Raw genomic sequence first — 14,671 nt, 5'->3', positions numbered from 1 at the left:
TACCTACATTACGACCCCGTCTAGCCTGCAGTTTACCGAGTTACCGATTGCTCATCGTTCCGGTTCAATTTCACATTTTTGTACAGCCTATCCCATATCGAACCTCGTGCTTTGCTAATTTTTAGCCGATAAGTATTCAAGCCTGGAGGAAGTCTGTCGAGTCAAAAGCTAGTATTCCAAGCTTGGCCCAACGAGCAGAAGCGTCAAGTGCAAGTGCTTCAAGTACAGTTGGCCGTATATGAGCCCGACCAACAGACTGACGGACAATACATACATCGCCGCTTCAAATGGGTCCGCACGCGCCGATCCACTCCCAGGGAGGCTCACCTTCTCCTCATAAGTCCAGCGCTCTATATTACCTGCGTCAATCCACCGACCCTGAAACCGCATTTGGGCCTGACGGTCACGTGACCGTTCCGCTGGCGGCGGCGCTGATTAAAGTTCGCGGAACTTTGGGGTGCGATCGATACGTATTTACACACTAATTGGTAATCCCGGTTTTACTCCACAGTTGAACAGCCCTTTTGAGCACACCAACACACGCAATATGACATTTCCATGAAACAGTAACTTGAACGAAGAGTGTGAAAATTGAGCATGCTTAAATTTTTAATAAAATGGCAAAGCCTTAAAAACATCGAAAATATGGAATAGTCTAGCAGTAGCAGCAAGTATCTTTTACTAATCTATGCATCCTTTGATCAAAGTCCCAAAATGAATAAGACATATGCATCACTATACAGGCCATGTGACTGTCTTTCGTACCATGTGAAAATCTTACATTGACCACGTCATCCAAAATACTTAATCATGCATAAATCAGTCAAGTCTATCCATAACGGGTTCAATTTGTGATTAATAACGACTAAAAATGTGGTGCATAAGTGGCTAACTGGATGGCAAGTTTGTGTCCTAGGTGCAAATGTCGTACTTCTGTATTTTGACAACATTCTGACGAATTAACTGTAACTAAAAAATAATATATTACTCGAAAGTCCAAACCCAGATCATTTATCTGACGTGGTGGCTGAAGCGTAATTACGCCCGTGGCGGGCAGAAGCAGCGATGATGTCAGATAAGTGTGCAGCAGATAACAGATATATTTTAGCAGAATCCAAACTGTGAACGGGCGGTGCACTACCTCAGAGGCAGGGTGACTTGGCTCAGGGACCAGTAAAGGTCATGCAGAGGAGATAGGTAGTGTTTCAATATGACACAAACTGAGGGCATGGTAACTACTATCGTACCCACATTGCCAAACAATGCTGGAAAAAGAAGACGTTGTCAATGCCCAGTGAAACAGCTGCAGCGAGAAGGAACGTCCAAATCAAGCTCTGGATGATAGGTATCTTTTTGAAACGGTTTCGACGTCAGTCATGTGCTTCAAAACCAACATCTTCAAATGGCTAGCCGGCAAACGTTTTCTCATCTTAGCAGCCAAGGCTGTATTTTTACTGCAGATATATCCCTGATATCTACATGGGACGGCGTGTATACAGCTTTCTCAGAATATGCCAGGCTAACCGCAGCGATATCTAAATGTACAGGACCGTTAGCAGGCGAAGAAGGCCACACATTCCAAACGGGTCTATCATGATGTATGACCGCTCGTTTTTCTCGGTATGATAGGCGCTATCAATAACTTAAACGTGTCGAAACAGAATGCACCGGCGACTTGCCTACACCGGCAGGCATGATCACACCATTTGCAAACGAATAAAATTTGACTGACAGCCTAAAAGCATAGGAACAGACAGATCAGAACAGAGCAGATCTTTAACAAAGCAGAGCATGCACTGAAAGTATTTCCACTGACAAATGGTAAAATTTGCAATGCAGCGAAGTTAATCCGAATACATAAACCAGGCCAGCGGTAAGCTCAGTCACCAGAATCCAAGTCAGTCTGTCATGCCACCTGAGCTGTGCGACGGGCGGCGCCGCCACAGAGACCGTACAGGTGGGCGCGCCTGAAGCCCTCGCCGGTCACTCATTAGTGGATGAGCAGCCTCTCAGCTGTCTGCGGCCGCTCTGATCACAGGTCCGGGCAATATGGCCGCCGTCCCCCACCGCCTGCGCATCCCTCGTCACGCAGGGACCGGGCCGCCGCACCCACGCCATATCTTATTCAAATGGAACACGCCTCCCCGGCACATGCACGCCGCTCTTCAGCCGGATTCGAAACATTCTGCATGAATGCATGCATAAAATTGCCGCCGCGGCAAAATGGCGTACCAACCAGTATAACGCCTTTTGGGGCGACTAACGGAGCGAGCGAGAGGGTGGGCCTTGCACGTGCGAAATTGCGAGGGGGTACCTCCAACTGACTTGTGCACGGCACCCTACTAACTGGTCTCTAGCGATGTGCCAAATTTGGGCACAATCGGCCCAGCCGTTCTCGAGATCTGGAAGCGGCACCCTGCACGTGCGCACGTGCAAAATGGGTCCCAACTGACTTGTGCACGGCACCCTACTAACCGGTCCCTAACCGTGTACCAAATTTGAGCGCAATCGGTCCAGCCGTTCCCGAGATCTGGAAACGACCCCTGCACGTGCGCACGTGCAGCAGCACCCCAACTCTGGCACATGTATATGCAGTGCCTAGTGGGTGCCTACCTACATGCCAACTTTCAGCGCAATCGGCCAAGTAGTTACCGAGATATTGCAACAATTACAAAACTGACACCTCTTCGTTTTGCACGTGGCACGTGCATAAGGGGTCACCCACATGCATCGGGAATAGTCCAATACTTGGTAGAAGGAATGAAGCTACCCTACAAAAATTACCGCGTGTAAATCGGTCAAGTGGTTGCTGAGATATAAGCCTCGCAAAAGCGTGACCACGGCCGGCCGGCCGGCCGGCCGGCCGGCCGGCCGCTCATACTCAGAAATTTCCGTTAATCTAAGGAAAGACTACGCTCGCTTCGCTCGCTCCGTAATCAATAATGCATGAAAGCTGCCGAGTCAAACAATGTCTGTTGTCCTTGTGGGGCATTTGAATGAAATTCACGTGACCCGTTTCTATTGTGAACTTTTTGTGCGCTATTGTTCAGGGAATAACAAATAAATCAATGGGTGAAAATATCAATAGGTTGTATTGTGGCAGTGGAGGGCGAGGCACGACTGGCGACTGAGGCACGAACAGGGGTACAGACGTGGACGATGAAGGCCCAAACAGAGGTACAGACGTGGACGATAGTGTCAGGGACAGGGGTACAGCGGTGGACGATAGTGTCAGGTAAAGGGGCACAACGGTACCCCTCCGTCGGGAACAGGGGTACAGCGGTATCCCACCGGCCACCGTCAGGGACAGGGGTACAGCGGTACCCCACAGTCGGGGACAGTGGTACCCTTCCGTCAGGGACCGGAGTGCAGCGCGAACCCCACAGTCAGGGACAGGGGTGCAGCGTTAGCATGGAGGCTAGTGTAGGGTGCTTAGATTTTGTTATACAATAGCAATTATTTTTACTATTACATTCCGTACCAATGAAAATATACGAATAGGTATAGGTATACGTGTGTCAAATGTCCAGGAAACAGAATATTTCGATACCTATCGGTCTCCAAGGCATTAAGCCTGGATTGCAATATAAGCTCATAGATTAATGCTATATAAAAACTTCATTCACGATGCATGACCACGCCCTTTCTGTTGATTGGATATTTCCAGTGAACTCCGGCCGGTCCCGATTCAGTGACGCAAACAGATCCCATGTAAAATGTTCAAACATTAGCCAACAACAGTACCAGGTATAATATCAGACTAACCACACGACACACTGTCCAAATGTGTCTCGTTTTCAGCGGACGGTAAACAATTGTTACTAGTGTTACAGTGTTCCAGTTCGAGTACAGCAGGGCAGGCCCAAAATCGGCGCCTGACAAAGACTAATACACGACCAATGAACAAACACGTAGTTAGTCCCCAGCAGATAGCCACGACACATGGATAGAAAGGAGAGCCGCAAAATATCGGTCAATAAACATCTATCTTCAGCTTTCTTCAGCTATGACACGGGGCAAGGATTGCAGTTTGGCATAAGCTTCAGTGAGCGACCCCTGCAGCCAAGGATATTCAATTTACATAGCTAAAAGTCTCAGCTTAGGAAATGTTTGTGAACAGAAAATAGTCAACGCGGGTAAAAGTTGGGGCTGTCTCATGTCTAACATTTCAAAATTCATAATCAACAACAGTAGGTACCCAATATTAATTATTTCATCGGAAAAATATTGATATATTACTTCGTGCGGTATACACTACCCACTGTAGATAAGCCCTAATCCTTGCCACAGGACGGGATCACAAACAAATATTTCTTTACCAGTCAGAGGTTCAGTTGCGTGACAGCGTTCACCAAGGGTGCATCGGTCCAGACATGCATGGCACCCACCATATGAGCCCGCAACATAAAACCGGCAAACAGAGGGAAGAGCAATATCGTGTCAATGGACAATGTAGGCAGCATGTCGCATGCAACATCAAATGCATATTCATGATGTTCTCAAAATCCATAGCCGGCGGCGGCGCTCAAGGGCACACCGGAGACCGTCCCAGTCAGAAAGCACGAGGATATAGAAAGCAGAATAGCAGCCATCTATCATATTTGTGAACGACAAAAGACCAGCCGGACAATGGGGCAGCCGGCCGGAATCGGTCGTGCAGCCAGGGAGGTGCCTTCAGAGGTCACCACTAACAGCACGGCATCAATCGCCCCCGACAGGAACACCCTCACCACACCGCCCTGTGGAATATCACTCCTTTTGGACACGCCGCGACCCATTCCTGCAGCTCAGTTGACGGCGGACACTTTTTTCGGCGTCGAGCGAGGAGCATGATGCGCCTCCTGCCTGTACCAGGTCAGCGCGGTAAAACTTTTCAGCAGCTGCCATTATTAAACGAACCGGTTTGGGTTTCACCCGGCCGCCAGTGGCCGACCGAGGCATGGAATCCCACATCATATAACCGCGGCTTTCAGCGGCTGCCGGCGAGCTCCTGTTCGTCCATCCATCTACATACACCGGGCCTCCTCAGTCCCCGCCGCCGCCTCCAGACGTTCAGACTACATATATCCGATCAAGGCAACTGGAATACCTACACCAGGAGAGACGGGGCCGGGGGATAGCAGAGGCGCGGGAACTACTTTCAGACTGGGGGGGGGGGGGCACACCATAATAGAGATCAACCTAGGGTACCCTCAAATCTAGTTTTCTCACCGGTTTTAGGCCACTTATTTTTCATCCCTTGGCTTTTTCAATAAAAAAGAAAACATTTGCAAAAAAGTGTCGTATTCCGTCTCAAAGCTGTGGGGGCACCGCCCTCACGGCCCCAGATTGGGGGAGGGGGGGGGGGGCAAGCTGCCCCCACTGCCCCCCCCCCGCTCCCACGCCTATGGGAGATAGGAAGGAGTAGACTAAGATACCTAAGATGTCCATCTTAGCTCAACTATTTAAGTCACCTCTATTAGTTATCCTAAAGCTTTGAAACATTAGAAGCCAAGAAAGATATCCATTTGACGAGATAAATCTGATCACAGATACCGGAAAGCACTCAAAATCTTGACGACCAGAATTTTAACTAGACAATAGACATGAAGCGAATTCCTCAGCAACTGGCCGCGGTTTAGTCAAAAATCCAAAGAAAAATTAACACGTTCAAATTCATTCCTACCGTGTGTCATCCTTTAATAACGATCCGACGATTAGCGATTGAACCATTACCAATGTGGCAATTAACGGTTTTAAGGAGGGCTACTGTGGTACCTATATAAGACTTCATAATTCCACAAAATGATTTCAGGCTGGTAGCTGAATGTCCTCTCGGGAAACTGTAGGAAAAAAGTTTAGGCAATCTAAGATGGAAATGGTACCATGTGGCGTTGAACGGGGCTAAAGTATTACCAAATGTATTACCTTTGTATGTATTAACGTATTACTGTATTAATGTATGTATCAATGTATGTATTATTATTATTAATGTATGTATTTTAATGTATTTATGTATTTATGTAATACTTAAGTATTACCTTTCATTGATTCTGCATATAAGAAGAAAAACATATCACATTTCTGTTCATTTTCTCGCACAAGACGTTTCGACGTTACAGAGGTGGATAGTGGATACCTTATCGTGCAAATTATCGTCAAATTACTTTTGGTCCTATTCTTCCCTACGTATTACATAGGCGAATATATGCACTGAGTTTCTTTCGAATGGTTTCTTGAATTTGAGCTGTAGCTATTGAACATTTCAAGGGCAAGCAAAAAACTGAAAGAGGTAAAAGGTATAATTAATGCGAGAGTCTAACCGCGGAAGTTTTACCAGCAACAAAGCCGTAACATTATTTTTGTATATACCTTTTACTTGGCTATGCCAAGGACGTTCCGAGAACAAACTGTAGGTATTTGACACTCAAGGACAAAAGGTATCACATTCACACAAAAGTTGGCGGCGGGTCACGCACCCGGTGGATGTGCCAGCATTCATTGGAAAGCGATTTATTTTTAAATAAATAAAAAGAAAAGCGGTGATGCCTAGTTTTTGGCAGCTAAGCTTCAGTTATCTCGAAGAGCAATGTGCAGCTAGTCCCAATAGCGAAAGGGTGGAGACATTCAACTTCGCCTAGCAAGTTCAAACCCAGCTCGTACGGACAATACCCGATATTTGCGCCGCTCTCCGCACGCACGTAACAAAAACACCCCAGTATCCGGTTTGCCCGTCCGAGGTCGGCCGGCGCGCTCCTTTTTTAGTCATGTAAACCAAGTGGTTAATTCTAACATATTCTTCGTACGCGAGCGCCGTAATAGCCAGGGGCGGATCCAGGAAAACTCCAAGGGGAGGGTCATGAATCGAAGTGGTGCCCCTACCTATACCCAAAATTAAAAACTCAACGGATTTCGTCCACTTCATTTTGGTGGTGCCCCCATTTTCAGTTTTTTATTTATTTTTTTTTATTTTTAGTCAGTATCTTAACTCTTAGCCACAACCACATTTACCAATTGTAAGCAAGTATATATGAATGTGCTATGTGCATAGATGCTATGTGTATATATGTTGTGGACGCTGAGTAGTGAGTACTTACCAGGAACGTTATCAGGTAAGCAAATCGTTGTCAGTCCGACGAACTTGACCCTGGCGTCCTAAAGGGTCTGTCCTTGACACTTCAGGCTTGTCAGGGGCACCAAAGTCCTTTAAGGGACACCACAAACCTTTCAGGGGCACCTACGGCCTTGTAGGGGCGCCACAGGCCCGCCAGGGGCACCACAGGCCTGCCAGGAAGTAGGGGCACCACAGGTCTAGCAAGTATACACGACAGGCCTGTCAGGGGCACAACGGACCTGTTGGGCCCATGAGCACCCCTAGGGGCAGGGGCACCACAGTCCTTCCAGGGGCACCGCAGGCCTGTGAGGGGCACCAGCGGCCTAGCAGGGGCACCAGTCAACACAGGCCTGCCAGGGGCACCACAGACCTGCAAGGGGCACCAGAGGTCTGCCAGGAGCACCACCGACCTCGCAGGGGTAACTTGGGCCTGTCAGGGCCCAGGGGCACCACGGACCTGTCGAGAGGCACTTCAGGCTTTTCAGGGGCACCATAGTCCTCTCCGGGCACAGGGGTAGCAGGGGCACCAGAGGCCTGCCAGGGGCACTACAGGCCTAGCAAGGGCACCACTGGTCTATCAGGGGCACCACGAGCCTGTCATAGCCAGGCATCTCAGGCTTGTCAAGGCCCAGGGGCACCACAGGTCTGTGAGGGGCACCAGCGACCTAGCAGGGGCACCAGTCAACACAGGTCTGCCAGGGGCGCCACAGACCTGCCAGGGGCACCAGAGGTCTGCCAGGGGCACCACCGGCCTCGCAGGGGCACCTTGGGCCTGTCAGGGGCACCACGGGCCTGCCGAGGGGCACTTCAGACTTTTCAGGGGCACCAGTCCTCTCCGGGCGCAGGGGTACCAGCGGCCTAGCAAGGGCACCAGAGGCCTGCCAGGGGCACCAGCGGCCTAGCAAGGGCACCAGAGGCCTGCCAGGGGCACCACAGGCCTAACAAGGGCACCACGGGCCTGTCAGGGACACCTCAGGCTTGTCAGGGCCCAGGGACACCACAGTCCTTCCAAGGGCACCGCAAGCCTGTCAGGGGCACCAGAGGCCTGCCAGGGGCACCACAGGCCTAGCAAGGGTACCACTGGCCTGTCAGGGGCACCTCAGGCTTGTCAGGGCCCAGGGGCACCACAGTCCTTCCAGGGGCATTACAAGCCTGTCAGGGGCACCAGAGGCCTAGCAAGGGCACCACAGGCCTGCCATGGACACCACAGGCCTGCCAGGGGCACCACCGCCCTTGCAGGGGCGCCTCAGGCCTGTCAGGGGCACCACGTGCCTACCGGGGACACTTCAGGCTTGTCAGGGGCGTTACAGTCCTGTCAGGGCCCAGGGGCACCAGGCCCGTGGTGTCCCTGCTAGGCCTGTGGTGCCCCTGGCGGTCCTGTGGTGCCCCTGTCAGGACTGTGATATCCCTGATAGGCCGGTGGTGCCCCTGGCAGGTCTTTGGGCCCCCGGGCCTCAAGGGGGGGGCCATGACCCATGTGACCCCCCCCTTGGATCCGCCCCTGGTAATAGCCCGGATGAAATATTACGCCCCGGTGTTCGATTTCGGAGACTGCGTCACAAATGCGTAGCTGCCACGAAGTCGTAATAAATATGTACGTGCGTGCCCGACGGTCGTTAAACATGCATGAGACGTGCTCAGACCTGAAAGAATGGGATTTATTCATGAAAAATAAATGAACGGACAACGGACGGAAAATGAAGCTGGAATTCTGGCCGCCGTTGATGTAACAATGCCCACGTAGCTTGGGGTCAGAGTTGATGTAATGTTTAGAATGAAACAGCCGTCAGAAGACGTATAGACGGAGAATATCAATCCTGGGAAAATGCAAAATTCAGTGGTAGTCTTTGAAGAAGCATTTCCTTTAGATGCATATATAATTTCGGAGACGTGTTGGGATACAGATAATTGGATAAAAAATGTACTAGTGTGGAACGTGTTCCGTGTATGTAATGAGCAATTTGCATGGTCGATCGTTCTATAAAATGGCCAGCCAGCAGCATGGAGGCTATTGCTATCGCATTGGACGGCCATACCAAAAGCACTAGCCATCAAACAAATATGTACCTTTTTATGATTTCAATTACTGGTCATAAACATAGCTTTAGGTAATCAAAATCATAGATATCACAAATATGTTATGAAAATAATATAATAGCATCACAAGTTCCTGGAAATGCTAACTATAGCATTCAGTAAATCAGCAAAACAAGCATCCTCATTCAACGTCTATGAATTTCGAGCAATTGCGCCATGACCAAAGGCATGTGGCTTTGCAGGCTCAAAATGAAAAGACAATGTGATTGAAAGAACGGCATGAAGCTGCCATGTCTAACAGCTTTTGAGCTCCATAGCCTTGACATTTTCTTTCGAGTGCGCATGGAGGTGAATTCAGTTACATTACATAAGGCTTGCATTTACATACCTTTATCGTTGCCACAATACATGTAAGCATACTCGCATAGAACTAGAAGTGACAGCTGCCGAAGTTAAAGGGACCCTCCCACCTTAACATTAGATTTGAGTTGAGATAACCAAAATGGGGTCCCTGGCTCACAATTACCGGTTTCGGCACTCACAACATCGAGAAATGCCTTAAATCGGAAATATTGAATTTCAAAATTGCAGCATTTTGATTCAGAGGGGCTAATGTATAGGAATACCCCTCTGAATGTGTGACGTCAGCGCAGATATCCAACGATTTTTAAATGCTTGACTAAAACGTTTTGTAGCACGCGGTGGCATATGCTGCTTTGCGCGCAACAAGTGCCGCACTTTCAGCTGCCAAACTATTGCTTCCAAATAAAGTCGCTAGGAACAGCGGAGATCCCAAAAAGTAAACAAAAGTAAAAGTCTAATATCTTGAAAACCGGTGAATATATTTCGGTGAAATTTGGTAGATATTCGTTTTCGCTCTTTCTGAACCGAGCGACATCACTTTCATGCCAATTCATAAACTTTTTTGAAGGTGGGAGCAGGGAGGGTCCCTTTAAAACATACCAGTTCCCGGCTGACAGTGAAAGCCAGTACCTACCAGTGAACATTGTGTTTGTATTTTTTTTTCTCGAACAAATATAGGTAATGGACGTGCTACTTTCAAATAAAATCTAGAAAGCTGTTGAAGTCATTTCTACATAAATACGTAGAAAGCAAGATGAATGTTCAGTGTGAGAACCTAACAATTGAAAAACAACCATCCGGTGTACTGATGTGAGACGCCGGATATCACTCTTCACAGCAGACACGTCTCTAACGGAGGGAGAGGAGGAGAGGAGTCCACTAAACGCGGATGGTGTCCTCGCCCGTCAGCTCCGAGACAGGTGGGTATTCCGTAAAGAGGAGGAATCCGGAGGGCCTAGCCTAGAGGTAGACAGGAGGGAAGCGAGGAGAGAGAGGGAAGAGAGGAGAGAGAGAGAGAGAGAGAGAGAGAGGGGGGGGGAGAGAGAGAGGGGGAGAGAGAGAGTCATTCAGTCATCAGCCAATCAGTCAGTCAGTAGTCAGTACAACGGCCGGTCACGGCGGGCCCGTCACGGATCTAGCAAGCACGCCGATAGGCATACAGAAGACAGACGTCGGCATGAGGCTGTCCATCAGACCGCACACACTGGTGATGACAGGGGTACAGGTGACATGAGCTGACACACGAGGCGACACGAGCTGACACAGAAGAGTGGTGACACGAGCTCATACGATGTGACACGAGCTGACACAGTAGAGTGGTGACACGAGCTGACACAGCGGAGTGATGTCACGAGCTGACACAGCGGAGTGGTGACACGAGCTCATACGATGTGACACGAGCTGACACAGTAGAGTGGTGACACGAGCTGACACACGATGTGACACGATCTGACACAGCGGAGTGGTGGCACGAGCTGACACACGATGTGACACGAGCTGACACAGCGGAGTGGTGGCACGAGCTGACACACGAGGTGACACAGCGGAGTGGTGACACGAGCTCACACGAGCTGACACGATCTGACACAGTAGAGTGGTGACACGAGCTGACACACGAGGGGACACGAGCTGACACACGAGGTGACACGCAGCTGACACACGAGGTGACACGCAGCTGACACACGAGGTGACACGCAGCTGATTGAACCCGAGGCACCGGCAGCGTCACCGTGAGCGCTGCTCCGATACACACTACACAGCCTGATTCCAGCCAATGAGTCGGTCCAACGAGACTCCGAGCCATCCCAACGAGACTTCGAGCCATCCCAACGAGACTCCGAGCCATCCCAACGAGACTCCGAGCCATCCCAACGTGACTCCGAGCCATCCCAACGAGACTTCGAGCCGGCCCAGCGAGACTCCGAGCCGGCCCAGCGAGGCTCCGAGCCGGCCAAGCGAGGCTCCGAGCCGGCCTAACTAACAGGGACTTCAGCCAATTGAATAAACCGTGATCTGCACAAATAACTAAATCAGACCAGTGAAACGTAGTTAGAATCATCAGGATAAGTCTGCATGTGAAGCAGGCTGAGTCAGCATGACTAAAGTGACTAATGCAGCACAATCTCAATTCTCATGCATCTAGTTATTGTGTTTGTATTTGTGCATAACTGTGCATTTTCTGTTGTATTGTGTTTCACTGCACTAATACGACTAATACCGAGACCAGTTATACAGTAGATCGATGAAACTAAATAACCCAGGACAAAACTAAGCAGCAATGCTACACAAGCTTTCAGTTCACAACTTATTTCTGTACAATGCACCAGTATTTTGTGCACCTCATGGCACCCATCCGGCGCGACAGATGAATGTTCGGGACCAATTCGCAATGTCTCTCCGCCCCAAAAGGGCTGCATCCCGGCGAATTGCACCGTTTTCAGCCAGCTGAACGACAACTTCAATAAAACACGGAGCTCGGAGAACAAAGAGCGGCCTTGCGGCGGAGCCGGACGCCGCCGATAGGTAGTTACAAGTTCGGTATTTATTTTACAAGACTGGGTGTGTCGCCAGGGAATGTCGGCCAGCCCTTATCGCAGTGCAAACATGCTCACAGCGCCGCGTTAGCCAAGTTAGCCGGAATCAAGTGAACATTGGCCTTATCGACTAAATTAAATCCAACTAGCAAAATTGGACGTCGGAAATTCCATCAACAGTGCGCGGATGTTATTAAAATTATGGTGGCGCGGAGGGGAAGTTGGCTGAGCAGGCCGAGTGAGGCTGTGGGGGGCTGGGGCAGGGCTGCTGCAGCTCCGGGGCTGTTGCAGCTCCGGACAGGCTGCAGCTCCAGACAGGCTGCAGCTCTAGGTAGCAAGGGTGCAGGGTTGCAGCTATATGAAGCCTCCAGTCATGCAAAGGCTTAAACACCGAAAGCTTACGTTCAAGTTGGGCCCTAGTGCTGCGGACAATTAACATGCACTGCACTTCCCGGCCTTTGTTTTATCATTGTATTTCGCCCTTATATCATGACCGACCATAACCATTCCATTCTAACAATCCCGTAGACGGTAAAGTCCCATTCTATCCAATTCCTTTCCACTCTCAGGTTCTCACGCACGCTCCCTCCATCTCGTCCGTTACCTATTCCAGAGTCTGTGTGAGACATGGCTCCCACCCGGGCAGCGGCGGTGCATACCCCTCCCCCGTGCACTGCACCCTTCCCCTCAGATAGCACCGCAATGGCGCCGCCGGCCGGTCCGCGCGATCAGCCCAAACTGGATCAACAAACGGCGTGTCGGCGCGTTTTTGTCGGACGGCGCGGCGGCTCGGGTGGAGGAGGAGGCGTGAACAGGGCGGCGGCCTGCCGGCTGCTACTGCCGTCAGCCCGGGTGGCAAGAGGTGTTACGTGCCAGGCCAAAACAAGAGGTGTTACTACCGTCAGCTCGGGTGGCAAGAGGTGTTACTACCGTCAGCTCGGGTGGCAAGAGGTGTTACTGCCGTCAGCCCGGGTGGCAAGAGCTGTTACTACCGTCAGCCCGGGTGGTGCTGCACACGAGTGAGAGCTGCCACTGCTGTCAGGACAGCTAGTGCCACTGTCAGGTCGGCTAGTGCTACTGTCAGGCCGGCTGGTGATACTGTCAGGCCGGTTGGTGATAGCGTAAGACCGGCTGGTGGTGCTGTAGGCGGCCCTAGTAGTGCTGCTTATATTGTCAGCCTCTCAGCCCGGCTCTTCTATAGAGCCTTGGCCCGGCTGGTGAGAGGCGCTACTGGTGTCCGGCCGGCAAGTGTAAGCGCGTCAGCCCCTTTCATGGAATGGAGTGACGCTGTTATTGCTAAGTGATAGGTGTTACTGTTGGGGTGACGGGTGCTCCTGCTGGGGCGGCTGAGGCTACAGACAGGTGTTTGGACCAGCCAGGATTATGATACGACGGCAGCTGAGTTTTCTGCCCGCGAAATCAGCTGCAAATGTAACTATAGATGCCTGCTTACATACAACAAAGAGCTGCAGTGCACTTTTAGCGAGTTGAGAATGACGCAACTATGCTTCGCTACAGAACCGTAATTTATCTGGATGTGACATCCAAACAAAGACAAGAATGCTTAACAATTCGTGTTATGGAAATCAATCATTTTCATAAAATACACACAGATTCAACGGCTCACATGTGTACCGTGCCAGGGCGTTCCTGGTGTTAGGTACGAATGTGAAGTTTCCTGTCTACACGGGAACAAATGTTCGACTTTGTCTCGCATCCTGGTGGTTCATTATCTGAGTTTGTGACGGGTCCTGTCACAAAGAGCTGCGGCGAGCCCACCATAAGACAGTACCGTCATTCGGCCGCCGCCCAACTTCGCAACGCAGTTATATAGTTTTGCGTGGCATTAGCATATATTGTCGGAGTTGGCACCTGAATGTTACCCTGGTAAAGGAGCAGGGGGAGGGGGGGGAAGGGTCACCGTTCAGTGGGGTCGGAACTCGGAAATGCCAACTGGCAGTGCTGTATCGAGGATGATTTGTGGTTGTGACCGCGGTGATCAGATGCACCTCCCCCTATGTGAGAAATGTCAATGGAGTTGGTGTGAGCCCATTGAGGAGCAGCGAGGTCGCTGCAGCAGTGCTGGTCTCACCATCGATAGAAGTTCGGCCCTATATACTGAGAAAGCAAGACGAAATAAATATTTCCATACGCCTAACATCGAGAAGAGACGCTCGAAAAGTAAAGACTCGGTCGCGGGCCAGTTGGTGGACCTACCGGGGTGTGCTTACCTGGTGGCGAGTTCCACGAGCTCGAGTTGTTTTCCATCATCATCGCCTGCGAACAGAGACACGAGTTAATATCGGCCGGTGGGCGGTGGCATGGTCAGCCCAGTAAGTAGGTAGACGGTGAAAATAAGAGACATGTCGAGAGGGTAAACCCTCCGCCATCCCATGTAAGAGAACCGCGCGCATGGTTGGCTACAGGCCAAAACAATGTCTAGGTAGTTTTCTTTCCTAAAGCTACCATCACGTCGTTGTGCTCTCGAGGGTGCACTCGGGGTCCGGACACGCCAGCGCCTCTGGTGGAGCAGGCAGCAAACGTCCATAGCGGCGGAGCTCGTCCCACGCCCGCAGAGAACCTCTTATTTGAAATGTAAACAGCATAGCTCCGGAACGGCCGGCGCTAACAAATACCATAGAAT

The 14,671-nt window shown here is 50.5% G+C and overlaps 1 protein-coding gene across 1 annotated transcript in view; it reads right to left on the bottom strand.

Moving 5' to 3' along the window:
• LOC122379912 (protein bric-a-brac 1-like) overlaps positions 1-14,671 on the bottom strand; it is a 67,846-nt gene that overhangs the window by 28,920 nt on the left and 24,255 nt on the right. The window contains exon 2 of the mRNA XM_043362550.1: positions 14,259-14,304. Within this exon, the coding sequence (XP_043218485.1) occupies positions 14,259-14,304 (46 nt within the window). The remainder of the gene's footprint in view (positions 1-14,258; positions 14,305-14,671) is intronic.

The sequence above is a fragment of the Amphibalanus amphitrite genome, unplaced genomic scaffold, assembly GCF_019059575.1.
Source record: "Amphibalanus amphitrite isolate SeventyFive unplaced genomic scaffold, NRLGWU_Aamphi_draft 000087F_arrow, whole genome shotgun sequence".
Taxonomy (NCBI): Eukaryota; Metazoa; Arthropoda; class Thecostraca; order Balanomorpha; family Balanidae; genus Amphibalanus; species Amphibalanus amphitrite.
This window is presented reverse-complemented; position numbering and strand designations above follow the sequence as displayed.